Source organism: Cricetulus griseus, chromosome 3, assembly GCF_003668045.3.
Source record: "Cricetulus griseus strain 17A/GY chromosome 3, alternate assembly CriGri-PICRH-1.0, whole genome shotgun sequence".
NCBI classification, from domain to species: Eukaryota; Metazoa; Chordata; class Mammalia; order Rodentia; family Cricetidae; genus Cricetulus; species Cricetulus griseus.
Window position 1 is genome coordinate 163,129,050 of NC_048596.1, and position 24,069 is coordinate 163,153,118.

General features: G+C 45.2%; 1 protein-coding gene across 1 annotated transcript; it reads right to left on the reverse strand.

Moving 5' to 3' along the window:
- Window positions 1-580: 580 nt before the first annotated feature.
- On the reverse strand, window positions 581-2,567 carry Cbln1 (cerebellin 1 precursor). The gene is made up of 3 exons (XM_027405519.2): window positions 2,304-2,567; window positions 2,018-2,137; window positions 581-778 (listed from the first exon to the last, which is right to left on the reverse strand). Exons 1-3 carry the CDS (start codon window positions 2,565-2,567, stop codon window positions 581-583), a joined length of 582 nt encoding a protein of 193 aa, XP_027261320.1.
- Window positions 2,568-24,069: the final 21,502 nt, after the last annotated feature.

Sequence of the window (24,069 nt, forward strand, 5' to 3'; positions counted from 1 at the left end):
ATGATACATTTACATATTTATGTATAGTTAAACCAGTCACCACGAAGGCGAGTCCTTCCTCCGCTAACAGCAGCCGAGGGCAAGTCTCTCAAGCTTAACTCGCGCGGTGTTTGAAGAGCAAAACCTGTTATATTAAAACTACCTGCCCCATTCAAAAACAGAAACAGAAAACAAACGGACCCCCTCTTCAAACTCGGGGGGGGGGCATACTAAGTTTCAGTAAGTGGCAGGGTTCAGAGGGGGGTCGGGTCAGGAGAAACATTTCACATTACTTCGTTAATTGTTGGGGACATGGACGGGTAAGGAACAATGACAAGGCAGTCTCTTCCTCGATTACTGCGACTGGCTTTGGGGAGGCGAATTTATTTTTGGAAATGGGAGTGTGCAGAGCTAAGCGAGATTTACTTCTCTTAGTAAGGGACGAAGTTGGACCGCGGGCGGCGCACACCTTTGTACCCAGGCGTAGCTAGGAACACGTAGTAAGTTTCCGGTGGCGCCGCTTCCTCGCCCTGGTAATTTTCGGCCTCTTTTTCACTCCCCTCCTGCCTTTCTCCTGCCTCCATTCCCGTTACCGAGCCAATCAGAGGGGAAACACGAGGAATCCAGAGAAGGTTGAGTACTTCCAGCCCCCCATCAAGTTCCCCCGCTCCAGCTTGAGGTATGCTCGGTCGCCTTTCTCCATCTGGATGAGGACGCCGTTGCTGGCGGCCTCACGGGTCACGTCTTGGTCACCGGCGAAAGCTGAAATCACCGGCCACCCGTTCAACATGAGGCTCACCTGAGAAAAATAAAGGCCTGCGTCAGATGCGCCACCTAAGCGGGTACCCAAGCGACGGGGGAGAGCCAACCTAGGTGCTTAGCTAGCTGTCCCAAAGGCCTGGGGGCCCCGACCCGGCAGGAGGCGTGCGGGGAGAAACCGGGCTTAGCTGCTTGCTGCGAAGGCTCTAACGGGGACCCACACCGTATCTAGGTAGAGGAAGGGTCTGACTCTCTAGAGCGGCAGGAGCGCGCCAAGTGAATCCTGACTAGGCATAATGCAGTTTAGTAAACCCGCAGGTGGGTGTTGCGCCTTGAGACCTTCGGCCTTTCGCCAGCTTGCCAGGAGCAACTCTGCTCCCCGCGCGCCCTAAACAAACAGCCGCACCCCGGGCCTCAACTGGTGGCTGTGGGCAGGACACGGGGGCGAGGGGCACATAGCAGAGACGGAGACGCCTTGGGATGCAGATTAAAAGCGGCCAAGAGTGGCTGTCCGAAATGCCGAGACCTGCGAAACTGCACTAGAGCTCCCTCCCTAAGCCACCCGCTCAATTCTCGCCCCAGATCCTACCATGCCCGCCATCGCCTGGTTGTGCCCTTGCGGTAGCAGCGTCAGCCTAGGGAGGGCCAGGCGCCCTGTTCCCAGTTGAGCGTTCTGCCTCTGCGGGAGCTCTAAGATAACCCAGACATCTTTGGGGGCCTGACTAGCGGATGAGTGCTGGCCGGGACACGGCTGGACCAGGAGGAAGTAGCACCATCCCTCCCAACCCCCACCTCGACCCTTTTCTCTGCCCAGAGACTCAAGTTTAAAAACAAGTCTGCCAAGGGAGTAGGGTTAGAGAACGAGATTCTGTCCGAGGTGCTGAAGAAAAGCGGAAACGCTGCCAAAGGCTTTGGGCTGCAGCGAATTGTTGAGCCTAGAAAACCGGCGTGGAGATCTTACAGAAGCCGTAGCTGTCTGTGGAGCTTACAACCCTTACAGGAAGTCCCCGGGGTCCCTAAGGAAAACCGAGGGACCTTTAAAAAGGTCCCAGAAGGCGAAGGACAGAAAAACTGTCTCTAGAGATGGAATTGAGTCTCAGGAACCTTGGACAGCTTTAGGGGCGGTGCATGCCAAAGAAGCTTGAGGCCCCGCTACCCGTCCCCGAGGCAGCCCGGGTGTATGCCGCTGATTTCTGCCTCGCTCTTCCACAGAGCCTCCGACAGACCCCTACGGCCAGCAACCCCCTACTGAGAGCCTGGCCCCCAGGTGGCAGCTGACCTGGATGGTCTGTCTGTTGTAGACTTTCACCACGTGGAAGTTAAAACTGTAGATCCCTTTGCGCGGGGCGATGAAAGTGCTCCGTTCTGAGTCAAAGTTGTTCCCGATGTTCACTAGTACCTATAAGGAGACAGGAAAGAAAGGAGGTAGACCGGAGTCCATCCCAGCGTGGTCCTCTAGTCTCCGCAGAGCCCTTGGAGAGGATCCCGCTTCTGATTTCCACGCTCTCCTTGTCACCCCCTCACCAATCCGTTCTGGATGCTGCAAGAAAACGGGGGGAACTCACCTGGTCGAAGTAGATGATCATGGTGCGATTACTCATCTCGGACGGCTCATGGTTCGTGCTCCTGATGGCAGAGAAAGCCACCTTGGCGCTGCCCGATCGCACGGAGATGCCCAGAGCAGTGCCCGTAGGGTCAGACGTGGGGTTGGAGTCACACACCACCAGACACTTGCCCTCCAGCACGATGGGCTCTGTCTCATTCTGCCCGCGGGCTGGGCCTGCCAGCCACACAGCCCCCAACAGCAGCAGCTCCACGACGCCCAGCATCGCGCCGCCGCGCCCACCCCGCCCCCCACCCCGGGGGCTGCCAGCGCCAGCTTCCCCCCCTCCCCAGCCCTGCTCCGAAGCCCCCTCCTCAGCTCTGTGCACAGCTCCGCCGACACCTCCCGAGCCACTACGCCTCTCCCTGGGACTCCAGGACAAACGTCCCCTTCTCGTGGTGCACCAGGAGCCCGGCCCGGGCCTCAGGGGTGCCGCGGCCGCCCAACCGCACTTGGATGCATAGCCTCTGCTGCCTGGTCTCCGCTGTTGCCGCCGCCTCCTGTCCGCACTCGCCGCTGCCGCCGCCGCCGCCGCTCTGAATTATTGATGCAGCGGGCGCTGCAGCCGGAGCGGGCAGAGAGCGCGCGCCGGGCACAAAGGCGCGGACCAAGCCTGGCCCCGCCCCCGCCCCTCCCAGCCAGCCTCCGTGAGCAGCCCCGCCCGCCTCCGTCGAGGCCCCGCCCCCAACCAATCGCGACGCACCGCGCTCCCGCCGAGCCAATAGCTGCCCTGTCCGCGCGCGGCCACCTGACCCTGGGCGCCGTTGTTATTAGGCGCGGCGAGGCGGGCGGCGCGCGGCAGCGGGGCTGGGCTCCGTCCGGGAGTCGGTGGAGGGAGCCAGGGAGGGAGCGCGCGCGCGCTCCCGGACAGTCCACCTTAGACGCTCGCCGCGAGCCTTCTTCCCGGTCGCGTTGCCCGCAGCCGCCTCGACCTCCTCGCGCGCCCTGTTCGCGGGCTCTCAGGTAGGAGGTGTCACGCGGCTGGTCGCGAATGCAGGATCGCTCTGACCGAGAGGCGCTGCCTGGGTTCGGGGGCGGGCAGGAGCGCCCCCCCGTGGGCGCCAGCACGCGGGGCAGCGGTAGCCGCAGCCGTGGGCTGGTTAAGGGCACGTACGTGCGGGGCGGAGCCTGCGTGGTGGTCCGGGGGCGCACGTGGCTCGGGCAGGACATCCTAGCGACCCGGAGTCACGCGTGGACTCATTCTCTCGAGAGCAGGTGTGCGGGCGAGACAGGTGGGCCTCGCGCCGGGACGCCGCGTGCGAAGCAAGAGCGGTAGTTTCCTCCGTGGTTCTTGGAACAGTTTTGCGTCCGCGCCCATATGAGCTTTGCGCCTTTCCCGCGTGCCTTGTGCACCTGTCCCCTGCCCCCGGTAGACTTAAACCACACACATATTCGAAAACAAAATGAAAATGCTTCCTCTCCCAGTGTGAGGACAGGAGCTGCGGAGGTGGTTGGTCGGTCCCGCGCCTCGCGGCAGGAACGCACACAGGTAGGCCAAGGCCAGAGGGCCGTGGACCTTGCGTGGAATCCAGACCCAAGCGGGCGGGGCTGGTACTTGTGCGCGGCTGGAGCACTCAAGAGCCACCCGCCGCGGAAACCTCGCTGTGTGCAACAATGCAAGCCTTGAGCTGTTTTCCCAAGGTGGCCTCCGGGAAAGGTCTGCAGCTTTTCCCTCGCTGGCCTCCGGATTCCGGGACAGCCACACCTAGTGGCTTCCTCAGCCTCCTCTGTTTCTCCAAGATTCAGTCTTCCTTCCTTCCTTCCTTCCTTCCTTCCTTCCTTCCTTCCTTCCTTCCTTCTTTCCTTCCTTCCTTCTCCTTTCTTTCTAATTTAAAGAGTTACCAGAGGAAACCCAATAGCAGACCTCCGCCTCTGTTCTGCAGCCTGCCTGTAAGTGCCGCGTGAGCAAGAGGAAAAGGGTGGACGAACAAGCAGCAGTTTCACTTTAAAACAGGATAGTTTTTCCAGCTCCTATATTTTGAGAAATCCCCAGAAAGCATTGCCAGCTGTGGTGACGCCTAATGTTCCCATGCTTATGCTCTGGCATGAAATAAGAGGTGAGAGCTGGATAATGAGGCGAGAGCTCTAACCCTGAAAGGTGTCTGGAAAACACACCACAGGAGCAGTAACCTAGCCTTGCAATGTCCTGGCCACTAGTGACATTGTCGGCCACTCTGATGTCTCCTAGCACCTGCTGAGTGATGCCCCAGTCAGGTGCAACCAAGGGCAAGACATGGGGCGGGGGGTCAGAATTCTGTTTCCGTGGAGCACAAAAACAGGGAAGATTGCCTTCACCTAGGTGAAGGCCTGTTCATCCCATCCCCGGATAAGGCTTTGGTGACAGTGCCCACTGCTGGACTGTCAACCTGATGTCAAGGATTCCTTCTATCGACATACTTGGCTGCATGGTTCACTCCTGTGCTTCTCTAGACCTGCAGGCCTTCTATGCCTGTACATTCTGCAGACGTCATTGTTTTCTTCCCTACCCTCAAAACTCATGCTTCTTTTCCTGTGTCAGCGAAGAACCTCCCACATGTAACCTGTTTCCATCCCTGTGTCCTATTTGAGCCATTCCCATTAGGCTGCACTTTGGTTCACGATCTCTAACCTGGGTCACTTGCCAGAGCCTGGTGGTGTACCATTCCCAAATCCAAGATTCACTCCCTGCCTTACCCTCTTTAAGCCATCATTTGATGAGTATTTGTGAAGGCCTTTGACCTCCAAGTCTCTGCATGTAAGATTTCAAATCCATCATGCCCCTAGCTCCCTCATTCCTTTTCTGTGTACTATGTTAAAAATAAATTGATGTTAATGTAATGTTTATAAGTATATGCTGCCCTGAGTTGTTATGACTGAAGGATACCATGTAAATAAGAAAGAGAAGTCATTAGAAATGTGAGACTCAATCACTCTTTTAGGTTTCTCGTGTTTTTAGAGTCAGGATTCCTCTAGACCAATGGTTCTCAACCTTCCTAATGCTGTGACCCTTTAATGCAGCACTTCATGCTGTGCTGGCCCCCAACCATGAAATTATTTCACTGCTGCTTCATAACTGTAATTTTGCTACTGTTATGAATCATAATATAGATATCTGATATACAACCTCTGTGAAAGTGTCATTGGACCCCTGAAGGGGTCTTGACCCATAGGTTGAGAACTGCTGTTCTAGGGGCAGGTGACAGCACCATTTCAAACTGACTTAAATTTTTACTTGGTCGATGCCAAATGCCTAGGGTTGTCTGGCCACTTAAGGTCCAGCACAGTTGGAGCTGTGACTCAGATACTAGGCTCTTTTCTCTAGCTTTGGCTGCATGTTCAGACAGATTGTTTTAATATGATATAAATCTTTAAATGGTATTATCACCTGAGTCTGAGGAAGAAACAGCCCCCTTTTGCCAATACTTGCAGTTAAAGTCTCCGAACCATTCTTCCATGGGACAATTTGAGTCACTTGCTAGTTATCCCTGATGCTTTTTTGAGGTCTAGCCTTAAAGCTAAAATGTACATCACATGGTAGAACCAAATAAATATCAATATTTGATTGTAACATTCTATCTTTTCAAAACTCTATTGGAATTAGTTTTTATCTTTTCATTTTTTTAGGTTTCCAGAAGATAGATACCTAAAATTCCTTAACATTCATCAAATGATAGGAACAAATAAAAAATTGAGTTGGAGCAATAAAAAGAGTTGGTAGTTTTTGAAATGTGCATCTGTGGGCTTTAACTTGTTCCGGCCTTCTAGTATAAGGTGTTACAAAACTGCTTCAGTGAGGCTTGTAAATTAATGTGGTAGAAAGATTTAGTGAGCTACAGATTACCCATAATGAATTTGAGCTGCCTTTGTTATCCTTTACTCTGGCTTTAAGCATAACCTTGCGTTTTGGTGGAGCTCAAAGGCAATTTCCTCTTGCTGTGTTCTGAATTTCCATCTGCAGTGAGAAGGAAGTACACCACCAGCCTCCACAGGCATTATGATCCTGCTCCTGGCAGCCGGTGGGTGCTCCCCTGCTCCTGGAAGCCATGCTTCCCTGCCCCTCCACCCCCCAAGGGGAGAGAACAGCCTGGGAATGAGAGGGTACATCCAGGAAAGGCAGTATTTTCTCACAGGACTGGATCCTTTTGTTAAATCAAAATGGATTCTCCTCACCAAACAGGATTTCATCTCTGTAATCTTGGTTCAAAGGCCCAGCCGGTGCTGATACCTGGGACTTGGTTCATTTCTTCTTAAAGTAAAAGGGAAGGACTGCTTTATTCTGAAGAGTGTTACATTTATGGTATCAAAGGCCATTTCAATTCAATGCCTGGAAGACAGACAGCCTACAAACTGTGGGTCTGATAATAAGTTATTCCAGTCAAATGGTCTTTCAGCTATCATCAAAGCCTGTCTTCCTGTTGCCTGGTCAGACTCAAGTTGATGGAACATTGTTGCTTTCCAGTCCTAAAGGTTATGCTTCGAAATTAACTTCATAATTGGACAACTTTAATAAAACTGAGCCTTTTGTTTAGTGAAGACCAGGTTTGCAACATTTTGCTTTCTAATTTTTTATTTAAAAAAAAAAACAAAGGATACATATCAATTGCTCTTGGCTCTTGTACCAGGTTCTACATTTTCTTACCATGATCAGAAAGAAAGACTGTTTTCCAAATTCAAAGATACAACACAGTTTTCAGAATGAAGCCTTAAGTATGCTGTAGCATGTGCAGGTAGGAGTTTCATGTGAAGATTTTCTTCAAGGTCAAAGGAAAAAACATAATGGGATCCTGCAGACCTGTGTGTGTGTGTGTGTGTGTGTGTGTGTGTGTGTGTGTGTGTGTCTGTGTGTCTGTGTGTCTGTGTGTCTGTGTGTGTCTGTGTGTGTGTGTGTGTGTGTGTGTGTGTGTGTGTGTGTGTGTGTTTATGCATATGCAACCTCAAACATTAGTTGGGTTTTTTCCCAAGAAGTAATTATGTGCTGTTTCCCATACTTGCTTTTGGAGACAAATGAACGTTTAGCCAATTCAGCAGACATTCATGCAGTGACAACAGTGTGTGAAATCGGGCCTCTGCTGCACAATAGCCAGCAGTGTACACCATTTCTCACTTTTACCTCTAGCTCTGCTAAGCAGGCTTCCTGAAAATGGCAGCTTTGACTCTTCCTTCTCTGTGTTTACCTTTATCCTGTAATCTGAAGGTAGATAAAACCTACACACACAACCTGCACACACAAAGTTAATGAATGAGAGAACTTCAAACAAATGATTAGATGGTATACTTCAAATTGAATGTGTGAGAGAGCTGTTGGGTATTGTCACTTCGGGTGGCTGGATTGCCATTTTGGAAGAGTTATCTCCAGTAGGGCCTTGGGTAAATCCCTGCACTTTATGTTTGTTTATTTACAGTTAGATGAAGAGCCCCCATGGCTCAGAATGCTCTCAGATGCGCCTTTGAGAAGGCTGCTAACCAGAGAGATTGTTGAACTTGAAAACAATTGAGTAGATCTTTAAGGATGGAGAATGCAGAAACATGAAGATAGAGACTGTATGTTTTTAAAAACTCCTCTCCAAATGGTATTTCCTAGAAGACTTATTGCAGATTAAGTCAGAGGCCATTGCTCCGTTTTCACCCAAGGTCAGACTTCAGTGACAGCTGCATAAGCAACCAATTCCCTGTGTGTGCTCCCCTACACTGAGCCACCCTTCCTTGCCCTGCTCTTGCCATGGCAGCTGACCTCTTAACTTTCTGTTGGATCTGGCTCATGAAAGATACCACTAGAGATTGGAGATGGGTGGGAAAGAAGCTGGGGTATCTGCTTGCACTCTTTCTAGTGCAGCCAGAGCGTGTGGGGGAAAATAATCCTGGAAGATCCTGCTGTGATGTCTCCCTTGAATAATCAGCCCTATCTCTGCTCCAGAACCAGTGTGCTCTGGGAATACTCTTCCATCTTCTGCCCAAGGCCAGGAGGTCTGTTAGTCTGTGGGTTCTCAGCATCTGCTAATGAACTCTGACCCTGCCAACACCTGTTTGGTAAAATCTCTCCGTTTTATATGATTTGAGTTCCTTTCTTTCTATGATCACACAAACCTGCATCAGCATAAAACCTTGTGTGCTGAGAACTAATACATCTAACATACTTTATTCTTTTGTAGGACCATTAGTTGTCTAATTATAGAAAATTTGGCCATGAATTAAATGCTGACTTAATACAAATTTAAATTAGCTGCATGCCATTACTAAAGCCATATACTTTGAATTAACAAACTAAGCTTATACAGTTTTTAAAAATATTACAGTGAAAATATTTAAAAATATTTTTTAAATTGGCCAGTACTAAATCGCGTAGTAAAGCATGTATGTCCTCACAGCACAGACAGGTATTAATGTCTTGGGAAGTCATAAAGCTATCTTGAGTATTTGAATTATGAAGACCTTGCCAAAATATCTTCATTGTTGGAAAAGCATAACAATTCTTGTTCAGTTTTTAAGCTTGTAAACTTTTATCTGTGCCTAGTTTAAACAACTAAGGATTTTATTGTTATTACATAAAATAGGTGATGATTTATATTTTAAAGTAACAGATTGGAAGCAAGCCACCACACTATATTTCAATATTTAGATACTTATGAGGGAATCCTTTTCATCAGTCATTTAACTTAACTGTGCATTTTATAACTACTGCTTACATAGCTTGAGGTTGATTTTTGCCAAAATCGAAAACACAAAACCTTTGGAAAGTAACCTTTGACAAATGAACTATCTGAACACAGCCACAAAAGCTACTACAAATTCAGTGACAACACTACTCAGCTCCTGTTCCCAGACTAGAAGAACAAGCTGTCTGAATTCCTAATATTGTCTTGTAATGACTGTAAATAAGTATGGATGTGTCACAACTTATCTCATTTTCATGCCAGATTAAAATATTTCCTGAATGTTTTTCTAACCTACTCAATTACTATGAAATTGGTTCCGCCAATATGTAATGCACCATTATCAAGATGTTAGGGTTGTACTGAGACAAGGTTTCTATAGCCTTTTTAGGCAAAACCAAAACTTTTGGGTTCCTGAACCTGCATTCTTACTGATGGCTCTGGAGTGTACATCGTCAGAGTGCCCTGCATAGTGGCTTCTCTGTCATGATTCCAGAAGCAGGATGTGAGAAAGAGCAGTCTCCTTCTTGTGCCCACTAGGCTGGATCTGATCAGCTGTCACCTCTCTGCAATGAGTAGCAAATATTTACCCAGGAGATTGACTGTAAAGAGGGAATGAAAGAATCTACATTGTCAGCTAGCCATAGCTATGAGCTGTCCCCCTACCCACCCCAGAACCCCTGTTCATCCCCATTGTCCCATGCTTGCTCCATACCTCCTAAAGCCAGGTGAGTTGAAATCACTCTTGACCAGATTTTCTTCTTCTCTTTGAAAGTCCAGACAATGTCTTTCTTTAGTATTAATAGATAGAAAGTCTTTGAATGTCAAAGACTACCCGTGTACTTAGTAACAATGTGTACATAGCTGGCAGTTTCACAAACACTATAAATCCTCTTTTTCTGTGTTTATTCAACCAATGTGTATTGACTACCTTTCATATAACATATTATTTACTGTGAGGACGGGACATTTGTTAGTAAACAAACCCAGCATATTAGGAAGTATCTGATTTTTGTAGCCGTGTTTTCTCCTTGCATTATCCCCTGGCAAAAATAGTAACTTGTTCCTCATCCTGCACATCAGACTGACCACCGAATCTAGGCTGCCACACAATTATGACAGCTATATTATTTTTTCAGTTAAAGCATCCTTTAAGAGATTTTTTACAAGCCAAGATTTGGCTGTTTTGTAGATGACATTTAATTTTTTTGCCATTTCTAACTGAGGGTTTAATTGGAAAATCAGCATTATAAATTTTATGTTGTCATTTCTATTTTTAAGTTTAAGCAATTTCAAGGATTGTGGTTCTGGCTGCCTGCAAATTAAAGATGAAGCTAGTTGTCATATTGGGTTTGTACATTCTGCCATTTTAGAGTGGTTTCCTGGGCTTTTGTCTATGGAAAGTATACTTTTATAAATTTGGTTAAGAATGGAATGTGGTTCCCTGTTTAAGGTCAGTAACAGAATGTATAGAGACTGCTGCTCTGGTTCAGCCTTCCCTCATCCCTGATTATATTCAGTCAGGGAACCACACCTTGCCTATCTGACCTTTCAGCTTCCATATGAGATCTCGTGTTCGTTAAGTGTATGTGAACTTCCATATCCCATTGCCATGGCCACTTCATGGTATTGTTTTCCCTTCTTACAGATGGACTCTCTTGGCCTTGTCCCCTCCATGAGTGTGGAAGAGAGGATTTGACATTATGCATGTATAAACACAGAGCTTGCCGTATTGTGCGGGAAGTGTAGTTCTTTAAATAGAATAATCTCCCAAGGAAATTGCCCACAATGCTGAGTACACCTTGTAAAAGGTGAGGCTAGAATCTAGGATGCATTCTCAGCATTGCCCAGAAGCTGAGTGCAATCTCTGGAGCAGCCAAACCAAATTTATAGCAGTTCATTAGTGTGAGGGATCATGGGAACAGCAGATTGCCATTAGCATGGCGGAGACAAAGAGCTCAGACAAGGCTCACAAAATGGAGCTCTGTGGAGGGTTCTCCCTTATTCTATAGAAACCCACGTGCCTGTTTTGAGCCCAGTTTTCTTTAGAGCATATGTCTTGCTGAGCAACCAAAAGGATGTTTATATCCTAGTCACTTGGCACAAAGTCTGACACTGCTTCAGGGAGATTCATTTCAGACCTAAAGGATGGAGCTAAAAAATAGATGAGGTTTGTTTGGTAGTCACAAGAACTGGCCCTACTGCAAATTTAGTTTTTCTCTTTTGTTGCTAGATGGAACTACATTTTTTTTCTAGAAGATAAATAAGGAGGCCTAAATCAATTCGGTTACTCTCACTCATTCCAAATGAAAACAGGTTTGCTGTTGTCCAAGGAGGTGAGAACTATTTGGAACTCTTCATGATTGGCATTGCCCACAGAATTGTTTCAATTATATAAAATTGCCCTATGTTCCTGAGACAATTTCCAAATGATTGCCCATGAAGTCTACTTGATATTAATCAGGGTAACAAGATGCATTAAGTACAGTATTTCTGTTAGTGTTTCTGGAAGAACATTGGTAGGGTCAGTACCAACATAGTGATTAGGATTAGGATTGTATCCTTTAACCATTTTTTGTAGTTCTGTGTCTGTCCACCCTGCAAACATCAGCAAATGTGTGTTTTAATACTGTTTCCTTAGATGCCTGATAGAGAGGGTTTTCTTTTAGTAGTTTTAGAATTCATATAATGTCCACTAGTAATATCTAGGCAGTCTCTATCCCTTTCAGCCTTGCAAACCACACATGAGGATGCTCATGGAAGTGCCTCTCAGGCCTTTGTTTGCTTTCACCAATAAATCATTCATAATTAGAAGAGATCTTTTCTTCCCAGCACAAACATCTCTTTGAAAAGCAGCTCTCTTTTGTGGATGATGTTTAACGTCTGAGGAACTAGGATAACCTTATTTATGAGCACTGCTCTAACCAAAGCATTATTTTGTGGAGTGGACTCAAGGTTACACATTTTAAGAAAAGCATCAGATTAATTCCACTGGGAAAGTGATCCTATTAACAAAATGTGGATGCATTGAAAAGATACTGTCAGAGCCTACACTGGTACATATATAGATATATGCCTGGAGAGAATTAAGTAGTATATTTGAGAGTTGGCAAAACAGTGCAATTGCCTACATTTACAGAGTGCTAGCTACTGAAAACTAGCATCCCTTCTGCAGACAAATGCACAGTCACTCAACACAAGTCCTTCAGGTACTTACTAATACTAGTGTCTGGGTCTGTAAGCATGGTGAGGCTGAGGTAGTAGTTGCACAAGGCTTTTGGTTTACAGAGATGGGGTGATTGTCTGTCTCCTCCCTCTAAAAGCCTATTTGCTGTCTCTTGCAGCACTGTCCCTCGTGAAAGTAGCCTTGGGTCAGGATCAAGTCTTAGCTGGCTCTGACTTACCCTTCAATGTGAAACTTTTTCTTCTAAACAATGACATTTAATTTGAAATTCTTTGTGTTGTTTTTAGATGGGGTCTCGCTATATAGCCCTGGCTGTCCTGGAACTCACTCTGTAGACCAAGCTGGCCTTAAACTCATAGAGATCTTCCTGCCTCTGCCTCCTGAGTGCTGGTACTAAAGGTGTATGTTGCTACACCCAGCTTAATTTGAAAATTCTTAAAGGTCATAAATCGTTCTGTTTTCTTCTCGTTTGTCCCTAAATGGTGTACCATTATATACCACTGCCAGAGACAGATTATTGGCGTGTTTGTACCTTACAGTCATTTCTACAGCTGTGGCATGACAGCAGTTACAATTGTGGGGGAGGGCAGGGTGGCCTGGGGGGATGGCTCCGTTGGCAAATCGCCAACCTTGCAAGCAAAAAGAGCTGAGTTCAAATCCCAAAACACAGGTTCAAAATCAAGCAAGCAAACAAAAAACAACCAGGCTTGGAGATACACATTGAGGAGGTGGAGACAGTTGGGTCCCTGAAACTTGCTGGCCAGACAACCTACAATACTTGGAAAGTTCCAAGTACACTCACTCTCTCTCTCTCTCTCTCTCTCTCTCTCTCTCTCTCTCTCTCTCTCTCTCTCTCTCTCTCTCTCTCCAGGGATGCACAGGAAAAAAAAGAAGGCAGAGGAATAAACTAAAAGCAGTGATATGACATTTTTGCCATCTGACATTTTGGTAGCTGAGGTGATGTGTTACTAATCTTGCACTACTTTTAATATCTCAGCTTTAATCTCTTCCTGCCTGAAGACAGAATCCAGAATGCTTTGATCTGGCCACATGTAATGAGAGGGAATTGCTTTTCTAGTAGTTAAAACCTTCCTGTTTTCACGTGGAGGAAGTCTGCTTACTTCATACCAGGCTAAATGGTAGTGCCTAGTGCTGGGTATGATAATTTATTAATACACCCCTGTGTAAGGCATATTAATAGCAAAATGAGAAATAACTTCATTAAACTGAAACTTGTTGTCTCTCTCAATGTGCAAAGTGGACAGCTTTCTCAACTGGAGATTTAGCATGGTTTGACAAATTAGTAAGTTTGTGGATCATCTCTGTTTTCCTGCCATTTTAAAGATTTAGCATCTCTAATTTTTAAGTTTCCTTTTGTTGAGATGCACTACTGTTTTTTCCCTGTCGTTTAACAGAATGCTCTCCATTGCTCCTCCTCTTTACCCACCACTACTTTTGTGCCTTATTTTCGATAGCGACAAAGTTCTGAATATGACAATTTTTGAGATACCACCCCCAAAAGAGTTTATTTTATAAATTCCAACTTCATCTTCCTAAAAGCATTCCAAGAATGAGTTGTGTTTTAAAAGTGTTCTATGACCATTGTACACACAGACGTGAATGATACACCAGATGCTTGTAAAATTGCTTTAAGTATGTTTTATCTCTTGTTTTGTTTTTAAAAATTCATCTGGAGCCAGGAATGTTGCACTCTCATTCCAAGAACTTGGAAGACTGAGGCAGGTGGATGACAAGTTTGAAGGCAGCCTGTGCTACACAAACCCTATCTTGGGAACTCAAGAACTAGAAATGTAGCTCAGTGGTAGCCTGCTGGCCTCACATGCAGAAGGCCTTAGGTTTGGTCAGCCACCAAAGCAAACAAAACACATTTATCCCATTTTCATGTGCTGGCAAGCACCTTAGCCTAGAAGGATGTCCCTGGGAAGCAACCATAGTGAGAATACTTCCCCCCTCATGTGTTTATGTGTGTAGTGTGTATGCATATATGTGTGAATGTTTTCATGCGTGTGCACAGGTACATGTGTGTGGAGACCCAAGGTTGATGGTGGGAATCTTTGTTTATCATTTTCAACCTTATTCATTGAGACAGAATCTCATTTAAAACCAGAGCTCACCAATATGGCTGGTCTGCCTAGTCAGCTTGCTCTGGGGAGCCTATCACTATCTTCCAGGAACTGGCATTACAGGTGAGCCACCACTTCCACGTGGCACTTACACGGGCTCTGGAGATCTGAACTCCAGTCCTCATACTTGAAGGGCAGGTATTTTAAGTTCTATGAGTATACTTTTTCACAATAGTTAGTGTCATCACTTTCTTGTCTTTGTTTCATTTCTAGCTTATGTCACTATTTGTTTGCCTATACAAGTCGCTTATTTAGTGAACTAATTGTAAGAGGAAAAGAAAATGGCAAAAGTGTCTTTGTGTTTTTAAACCACTATTTGAAAATGTATCTAAAGTAATACTGCTTTTCTCCCACTCAGTGTCTCTTTGCCGTACAAAGTTGATTTTTCTATGAATTCTGTACAAACAGACACAAAATTGTAGTGTCTTTTGGATTTAATATACCTTGAAAATGCACATCTGTTCTGCAGCCAGCACACCAGTTTTAGCTTCACCAATTTGGGCTTCTCTACGGAATATAAAGGAAACTTTGTCAACCAAGAAAATCTGGAATCTGGTGATTCAGATGCCATTAGAAACAATAATTGAGAGCTAGAACTAAATGTTAGGCCTCATGGCAGCTTGCCATTCACTAAGCAAGTGTTCCTAATCAGATTGAGTATTCCCTATGTGAGCAGAGGGAAGCGACCATGTTTACATTGATAAAACTGAGTTAAAGCTATCCAAAGAGGCTCCAGACTCTTGCAGCCAGCAGAGATTTCTTCAGTGTGTTAAGTACCCACACAATATTCTATATTTTACTTACAGATTTTGGTAGTTAATGCAATAAGTACCATGCTTAATTCTGTACATGCATTATTTCAATTAATTGTAGCAATAATCTTATGAACTAAGTGTATTTATCTCATTTTGCAGATGAGGAAATGAAGAACAAATAGTTTGTCTTGCATCCCATGGGATGTGTTGAGTAGACATTCTAGTGTGTTCTGACTTTGGAGGCTGTATTTGTGGCTAGTCACAACACACAAGCCCAGCTGTGCCCACATAAGCCTTTCCTGCCAACCTCACAATACACTTAGGATGGGTTATATTATCTCTACTGCCAATGGCAAAACTAAGCTCTAGAGGCTTCCAGGGGCCCACCCAAAGTTGTAGTCTAGTGAGCAGGGCACTAGGACCATCTGGTCTTGACAGTACATGGAGAAGTCCTTCTTCCCAACCAATAACACCACTGTTTTCTTATGGCCTGGAGGTGCTGTCTCTGGTTTGGAGTGAGCACTCCCTGGATCTTCTTGGTCAGTGTCTTCTCTTCACCATGTACCACTGCAGCCGAGGTGGACTATAATGCTTCCATACATGGCCTGTCTTTCTTCCCATTCCCACCTTAGGCTACAATAGTGAGGGCTGGCGAGGTGGAAAACAAAGGGTTTGTCTTGTTCATCATTACCTTCCCCTTTTGTGACCTCTGTACATCAAGCACACGCCTTCCAGACCCTTTAGTTCATTAGTACCTTGTGTTCTGAAGTGCCTCCCCACCATAAAAATAGAAAATGATCCGTGAGTCATTTACACTTTAGCTTGAATGTGCTTTCGTGACTTTCCCAAGGCTATTTGTGCTTAACTCCTTTCTTCCAACTGCAGAGTGAAGGTCTCTGGACTACCCTGGCTCCTTAGACAAGAAGAATGAGCTAGAAATCATTGGCCTACACGTCGGACCACTGGAGACCCATTGCCTATAAATGTTTGCACTGCAGTTGATATAGACCTGGCATCCAGAGCATCCTTTGCTGAGCAGTGGACTCTCAGCCTCCCTCTCCCTCTCTGTTTAAGTCAGGTGGATTCTTGTTCTTCTCTTTCCAATTTTTCTGAGAACATTTTTCATCTTTCTAGTGATCACTTCTTGGATCACATTTTTCCTGTGTCCTGTAGAGTGGGGATCTGTCTTTCCCCAGGAACAGCTATAGGCTTAAAGTATAGCCCTTCTGCCATCTGCAACCACCTGGTACTCAGAAAATCCAGATGTGACTGCCTGACACTCCCACTAAGATTCATATAGTTGGTCAGTGTGTGTGTGTGTGTGTGTGTGTGTGTGTGTGTGTGTGTGTGTGTGTGTGTGTGTGTGTGTGTGTGTTTGCATGCTCCATGAATGTGGAGTAGGAAGCATTTGTGATATCTGTATTAGTTAACTTTCTCAGTTGCTGGGACAAAATGTCTGACATAAACAACTAAAGGAGCAAGGATTTGCTTAGCTCATAGCTTCAAAGGTTTCAGTCTGCCAGGCACAGAGAGCATGGGGAACAATGGCATCATAGTGAACAAAAGTCAGAGAGAGGAAGAGACAAAGATGTACCCCTAATTATCCACTTCTTATAGGCTCTGTCTCCTACCTGCAAGATTAGTGACATCATCTGGGGACCAAACATCTAACACATGCCTGTAAGTGACCTCAGATTCAAACTACATGTAGGCTGGTAAATGCCAGAGAAATGCTCAGGAAACCTCTGAGACCTTTAGTTCTTCCATCAGATATCATCAACATCTGGTTTATGTTGGTTCCCAGAAACCAAAAGAGGTTCCTTTGGGAGATGATGACACTAGTACGCAGAGAGATGCATCAATCAGAAGATGATTGTCTTGGGGGAATTTAGAAGTCAGGCAGTCTTCAGGATCATCAGGAGTCTGAGATGCACCGCTGGATGAAGTTATCTACAAGCTTCCAGCAGCTGGTGGGGGTTATTTCCTCTCAATTCTAGTGTGTTTATAGTGGGTCATCAGGCTTCCTTTAATTTTACAAAAGTCTTTCAGACAAGACCTAGAGACTAGAGATGGGCATTGGAGGAGCCCATGGATAGCAAGGTTTGAAGGCTATAGACAGTTCCCATGTGTTTCCTCCAGGTGTGGAAATGGTAGGGGCAGGGCAGAGAGCCTGCTATGCAAGACCATCCTAAGTGAGGAGGATTTCTGCAGCAGCACACAGGGAAGAATTAGTCTTTGTGTCTCCTGAGCAGCCCCATTGCAGGCGTTGCTGTAGCTGGGAATAGCTAGCAACTAAAAAGGAAGAAAATGTACCAGCAGTTCATTTGGCTAAACACAAGAGGCCTGCACTCATTGGTGTGAACTGCTTATTATTAATGCTGATTACCGTGCTGCCTAATAATGATTATGCATGCCATTAAATATGTGTCAGATTAACTTTGTCATAAAATTTACGTCAGTAAGTTTGATTCATATATGCAGCCTTCATAATTTACTGATCGTGTAGCATAGTTATGATTTCAAAACAGTCTTCAAGACAGTGTTGGTTTGATGAGTATGTTGCTTATGATAGGACAGTTTCTCTATGAATGAGAAATGTTCACAGTACATGACAGTTGTCATCAACTCTGCCTCCAATGACGAGACAGTTTCACTTGTCTAATCAGATAGCTCAGAGATTGCTCCTTCTTGTCACAGATCATTGACTATTCAACTGACTTTTATCTGAACTAGTCATATAGCTTGCATTGTGCCAGGTGCTGTGAGTTTAGATGTGGATTTGAGCCTGATTCTGATCTTGCAGCTCGTGGTCTAGCAGAGAATCACACTTATTTCATAGATGATTGTTAAAAAATCAAGTGAACATAAGACAGATGTGGTAGTGCATCCCGTTACTGAGCAAAGAGACATTTGAGGCCAGCCTGTGCTTACATAGTGAGAGACTGTCTCCAACAATAAAAAAGCAGATGAAGCAAAAGTAAGTAAAGGACTACACATCTTGTTTCCCTAGGTGTGGAGGGATAAATCTGTTATTTGATATTCAGAAAATATCTGTAAAACAACCAGTCATTTTGTTTTCAGAAATGAGTAGCATCATGGTGTATTTACTATATGGCCTTAGCTTTTGTGCTGAGAACTTCCTAAGTAAAGTCTAAGGCTTCCTTTTGCTGAGTCCATAGTGATATCACTTTTTGAAATCGAGTTTAAGATGTCATCAGTTACGTCACAGAAAGCTAACCAAATCTTCACTACTACAACAAAGGCAAAAGCTCTCCAAAATAAGGTGTAGCATTCTCACAGACCCAGCCAGATACCTGCTTCAAGTTTACAAGTTCACACGAAAAGAATACATTGGGAAGCTGTGGCTTACTTCATCTTTCAGAATTGAGCTTAGACAGCCGAAGATATAGCAAGACCTTTAGTTCTGTGTTCATCGCCATGAAGGAAGAGGAGAGTGAAGCTTGGCAGAAAAAGACAAGGTCAAGAATGAGATAGAGCAAGTCAAAAGCGAAGGAAAGGACTCCTAATATCTGAGTCTCTGGGGAGGCCGAGTGTGGGTAGCATAGGTAAACCAAACCAAGTCACATTGAGATCGTCACATAAAAAGGATTAGTGTGAAAGTCATTTAAAGAGCCTATCTACCATATTCCTGGCTGCCAACCTAGGAACATGCAAGATGACCATGAAGCTTGGAGTTGTGATAAACCCAGTGTACATAAAATGGCCTGTAAATAGCAGGCATGGTTTGAAGGGACTTAATTCCTAGTTCTGAGTGGAGCAATAGTCAGAGACAAATACCAGCTTCAACAAACGAGTGTTTTAGTACTTCCCTGGCATTAGAAAGGACCTGGTGTGCCTGAAATCGGAACCCTTTTCCCTCCTGTGCAAACTGCTCAATATTCCTTTATGTGCTCCTGACATTGCTTCACACACACTCCATAACTTCAGAAAACCTTGGGACCCTGTCATCAATCCACCCTCAGTACGACACAGCACTCTTTCTCATCTAAGACCTGGGCATCATATCTCAGTCCTTCGTCATTCCCCATACCCCACCACCCACCCCCCACCCCCGCTATGGACACAGCCCATCAGGAAACACAGTGGGTTTCTCACCTCCACTTGAAAGTCTGTTTTCTGAGCCCATTTGGTTTCTTGAGTTGTGCCTGGCACAGTCTCATCATCGTTCTCACCTGAGCCCTCCTTCTGCCCAGATCACTGCCTCTTTGGAATTTTACAAATCCCTGCAGCACTGATCATACCTGTGTCTTTACTCCAAACATCAAGGTCCATCAGGATGCTTACCATGCTGGTTATAGCTATTGATTTGCCATCTTGCATAGCTTTGTAACACCTAGCATAGTAACTGAAGACACAAGAGAAGCTCAAACAATAGGATGGTTTTTTAACTGCAATGTATTTTGGGATATCATACTCTAGGCTTGGTCTTCATATCACTGGTCTTAGCTCCTAGCTGTATAACAGCTGTGGCTTATTTGAGATGGAAAAGGAAGAGAAGGCTTTGGTATCCCAGAGAAGGTAGCCAAGCAGGAAATCTTTTCAGGTAACCAACTTTGCCCACCCCTGGGTGATACTTAGCCATTCACTCACTAGCCTGACACTCAACTCTTATCACTCTCTCTGGACACTGACATGGATTACCTTGTTGTTCGCAAACACCAGTCAACATGGGTTCCTCACCTCCCTAAAATCATGCCAAGACTCAGGCCATCTGATGGTTGAGCCCAAGCCATGTCTGAACCCGAGTTGCAAGAAAGGTGAGAGAATGAACTTCTGGCTTGGGTGGAATCATTAGTCTCCACTTCCCATCAGTACCCATGAGGTCCTCAGACTCTGATAAGTTCAGATGCTGGGCCATGAGTAATAGAGGGTGCAAAGAGAATGACTGGTGCTAGTACACGCAGTGGGACACACCTGTAGTCCTTTCACCTGGAAGGGCTGGCCTACACAGTGAGACTCTGTCTCCAGAGAGAGAGAAAGCATGTCAAGTGTCTACTAGAACTTCCTTTCAGGGTACCTAATCCCTAATTAAGAGTGCCCTTTAACACAATTCTAGAACTTAGTAGAGATAAAATTGTAATGTTCGAATTAAATGGTGGACTGGACAAGGGAGAACCTAAATAAAGGTTATGTTACCCAAGGGCATGTAGACCATGGGATACCATAACAGACAGGCACCACCTCAGAGTGACCACTATGGAGGCTCTAACCACAAGCCTCACTGTTGAGGCTTGACAATGATTTCAAAAAAATCTGGACATGGGATGCAGTGGTGTGTGGAAGGGACTGTGTTAAGGGGACACAGTCCCCAAGCAACCCCGAGAGTTAAGGCAAAAGGAGTGGGTATGCTGGATCTCTCCTTCATTTCTTGTGACCCTGCTGAGGACCCAACCCCTCCTGGAGGTCCAGAGACTAGGGAGCCCATGCTGGCTGCCTTACTGGCCAGGACTGAAGTAAAAAGCATGCTGACCAAAGGAGAAAGCCACCAGGAGAATCAAGCACAAGACAAGCATACTATACAGATGCTTGTTGCTTTCTTTATTCAGTGTCCCCTTTGGGGGTATAACTTTACATTTTTAGTACCCCAGCCCACAAGATCAGTACTCTTCAAGTGTTCTGAGCCTGCATTTAAGGATATACTCTTTCCCCTTTGTTTGCTATTTAGAGCATTCTGTTGTATAGCTCAACAACCTGCATCATTAAAGGTTAGCAAATATCAACCAGGTCATTTTTTTCTTTCCCAGAATTGTGAGAAAAGGGTGAGCTGTGTGGCCTGTGCAGACACAGTGTCAAGAATCTTCCCAGGCCGTCTGGTGATGGCGCACGCCTTTAATCCCAGCACTCGGGAGGCAGAGGAAGGCAGATCTCTGTGAGTTCGAGACCAACCTGGTCTACAAGAGCTAGTTCCAGGACAGCCTCCAAAGCCACAGAAAAAGCCCTGTCTCGAAAAACAAAACAACAACAAAAAATAAAATAAATAATAATAATAATAATAATAATAATAATAATAATAATAAAGAATCTTCCCAAATCTTGGTGCAGAAATCTTCCTGTCTCCATCTGGTCTTACCCGTGTGGCCTCCTGTTGTCACTCCACCTCTCCTTATTAGTGCCTACCCTTATAAAGGGGGCAGATATAAGAACAGTCATTAAATAAACTGCCCCATGCCATTAACAAAAGTCTAAGGCCCACGAAGGACCCAATGACTCGTGTGTCGTAACTCTGAGTCCTTTCGAAGTACTTAGTTACTTGTGCTTGAGAGATGAAAGCTTGGGCACATTTCACCATTTTCTTCTGGGGCATAATGTGTTCTTCACAGAGTATAGACATCAGCTATTTTCCCATAAACTAGTAGCATTACAATATCTCATGAAAAATCTAGATAAAAGTTTTTTGTTTGTTTTTCCTATTTAAAATGACATTAATTCTTATTTTTAAATAGCAGATAATCTAAAAAGTCCAAAGAGTAAGAGTGTGCCCACTTCCACTCCTACCCCCCAACATTAGAATTGTGGCAGAAAAAAAATTGTTTTGATCCATGTGACCACCTGCTGTCATACTGTGTCCTTGTGGTGCTCAGGTAGGTGCTGTCTCTCCATTTTTTTTTTTTTTTTGAAATAGGTTCTTGATATGCATCAGAGGCTGTCCTTGACTCGTTTGCCTCAGACCCTTGAGTGCTGGCATTACAGGTATGTACCCCCATGCTTACCTCCTGCTTGCATTTTTTTTTAGACAGTATCTCACTGTGCTGTCCAGGCTAGCCTAGAATTCACTGTCTTTCTACCCCACCTCAGTCTTCTAATTAGCTAGGATTGCAAGCACAGATGCCACACCCAGACTGAGATCTTGAAACAGTTTGTATTCGGCTGCTCTTGCTAAGTCCAAGCCAGCTTTGGGCGATCCGGCAGTGCAGAAGCTACATCTCACTGAAAACAAAACTATTTATAAAGTGCAAGCCTGGGCTGTGTCCTTGGCAGCCAAGCCAAGGACCTTTTTCTTAAGCACCTTCTGTCCCTGTAAGTGTTAATTATACACATACAGCTCTCTTGCCAACATAGGAATTTGGTTTGTTATGTTAGAAAGCATTTAGATGAAAGAATCTACTGGTATACTTAAAATTGTTAGTGTGGCTTCAGTCATAGCATTTGTAGATATCAATTGCTTATATATTTTTATTAGAAGGAGGTGTCCAAGAAATGAGTGTGATTGACACTTACCCAGAACATGAGAATCACATGTTTCCTGTATCATCTCAAGCATATGGGGATTCCCATGTGGGTCTGCCAAACTTCAGAAGCTACTCTGCCCTGCAGTAGGATCAGCTTGGGCCTTGTTGGTTCTCTTCACACAGTGTCACTGCCCCTCCTTGTGGCCTGATTACTGAACACAGCACAGTAGGTGAGCAGGTTCTGGGCTCCTAGGCTCGGCAGACTCACTGTTGGCAAGCAAGGAAATGGTGCTGCCAGGAACCAGTAGCCCACTGGGCTGAACTTACTTAGCTCTCTTACAAGATCTTAGTTCTCTGTGAGGACACTAGTATTCCATTGGGCTGAGTTCTTAGATCTCTCTACATCATCCTAACCCTCCTCTGCACTGTGAGAAAGTATCAGCTCTTCCACCCTCTTCACTTAGAAGAATCTGTGTTTCTGAAGTGGAGCTTCCCTGAGGTTTTGTCTCTGGACCACTTTGTCTTACACCTCTCTGTAGGAGTGCCTTAGTTGGCACCAGAACAGCTGTTTTGCAGCATTTACCTATGTCTTTCTTCCCTACCAAACTGTGAGATCCATGAGGGCAGCAACCAGACCCATTGTATTTAGATATATTTTATTCGCCATTGTGTCAACACTTTACAAATATTGTATGATAAATATTTTTAATGCAGGAATAAAGTTTGTATGAGCTGCTTTTAAGTTTATATGAGTGTTTCCACATTTCTTACCTGTATTAGTAACTTTTATGCCTGTAAACAACATACCTGACAAAGGCAATTTAAGGAAGACTAATTTGACTTAGGTTTGAAGGTACAGTCTATCATGGAGAAGTACTCATGGCCACAGGACCATGAGATATCTGGTCACATTGCATCCATAGTCAAGAAGCAAAGAGATGAACACCAGTGCCCATGCTTTCTCCCTTTCAGTCTGGGACTTGAGACTATGGAATAGTGTCACCCACATACAAGGTGAGTCCTCCCTTCTTAGTTAAATCTTCATAGAAACCTCCAGGAGTATTTTTATGGTATTGCTGAATTCAGTCAGGCTGACAATGAAGATTAAACATCACACTATGTAAGGTTGTTTTTGTTACTGTTGTGAAATTTGCTGAATTCTACCTTTAAACAAATTTTATACACGCATGTAAATTTCTGCCAGGAGTATCCCCTTACTCAGCCTCCCTCAAATGTCAAGCTTTGACTTGTACACTTCGGCCTCCATTTCCCAGCAGCCAACTCAAGTATGCATGACCCTTCCCTCATTGTGCACCTTACTCCCACTTTCTAATTTCATCTGTAAATACTCTAGTCTTTAGCTTTCTAGCAAAATAACTCAAAAAAAAAAAACAAAAAAACAAAAAACTAAGCCAGACCTGGTCGCATGGGCCTATAATTCCAGCTGCCCAGGAAGCTGAAGCAGGACAGTTGGAAGCTCAAGATTTACTTGGGCTATAGAGCAAGTTCAAATTTGGCCTGGCCCCTTAGCAAGACCCTGTCTCAAAAAGAAAATTAGTCAAGAGGCTGCAGTTTAGCTCAGTGGTGGGGTGCTAACCTAGCAGGCAGTAAGCTCAACCTCAGGACCACAAAAAGCAGAAACCATAATCTTGTCATCATTCCGTAAAGCATTATCTCGGAAGACACTGGGGGAAGCTGAGCATGACTCAGCATCACTTGGGGGAGGAGCTGCACATGACTCAGCTTCACTGGGAATCATCTCAGCTCAGTGTTTCTGTCTTCCAGATTAACCCTTACCTAATGACTTGTTGTCTGTTTGTCTGAGT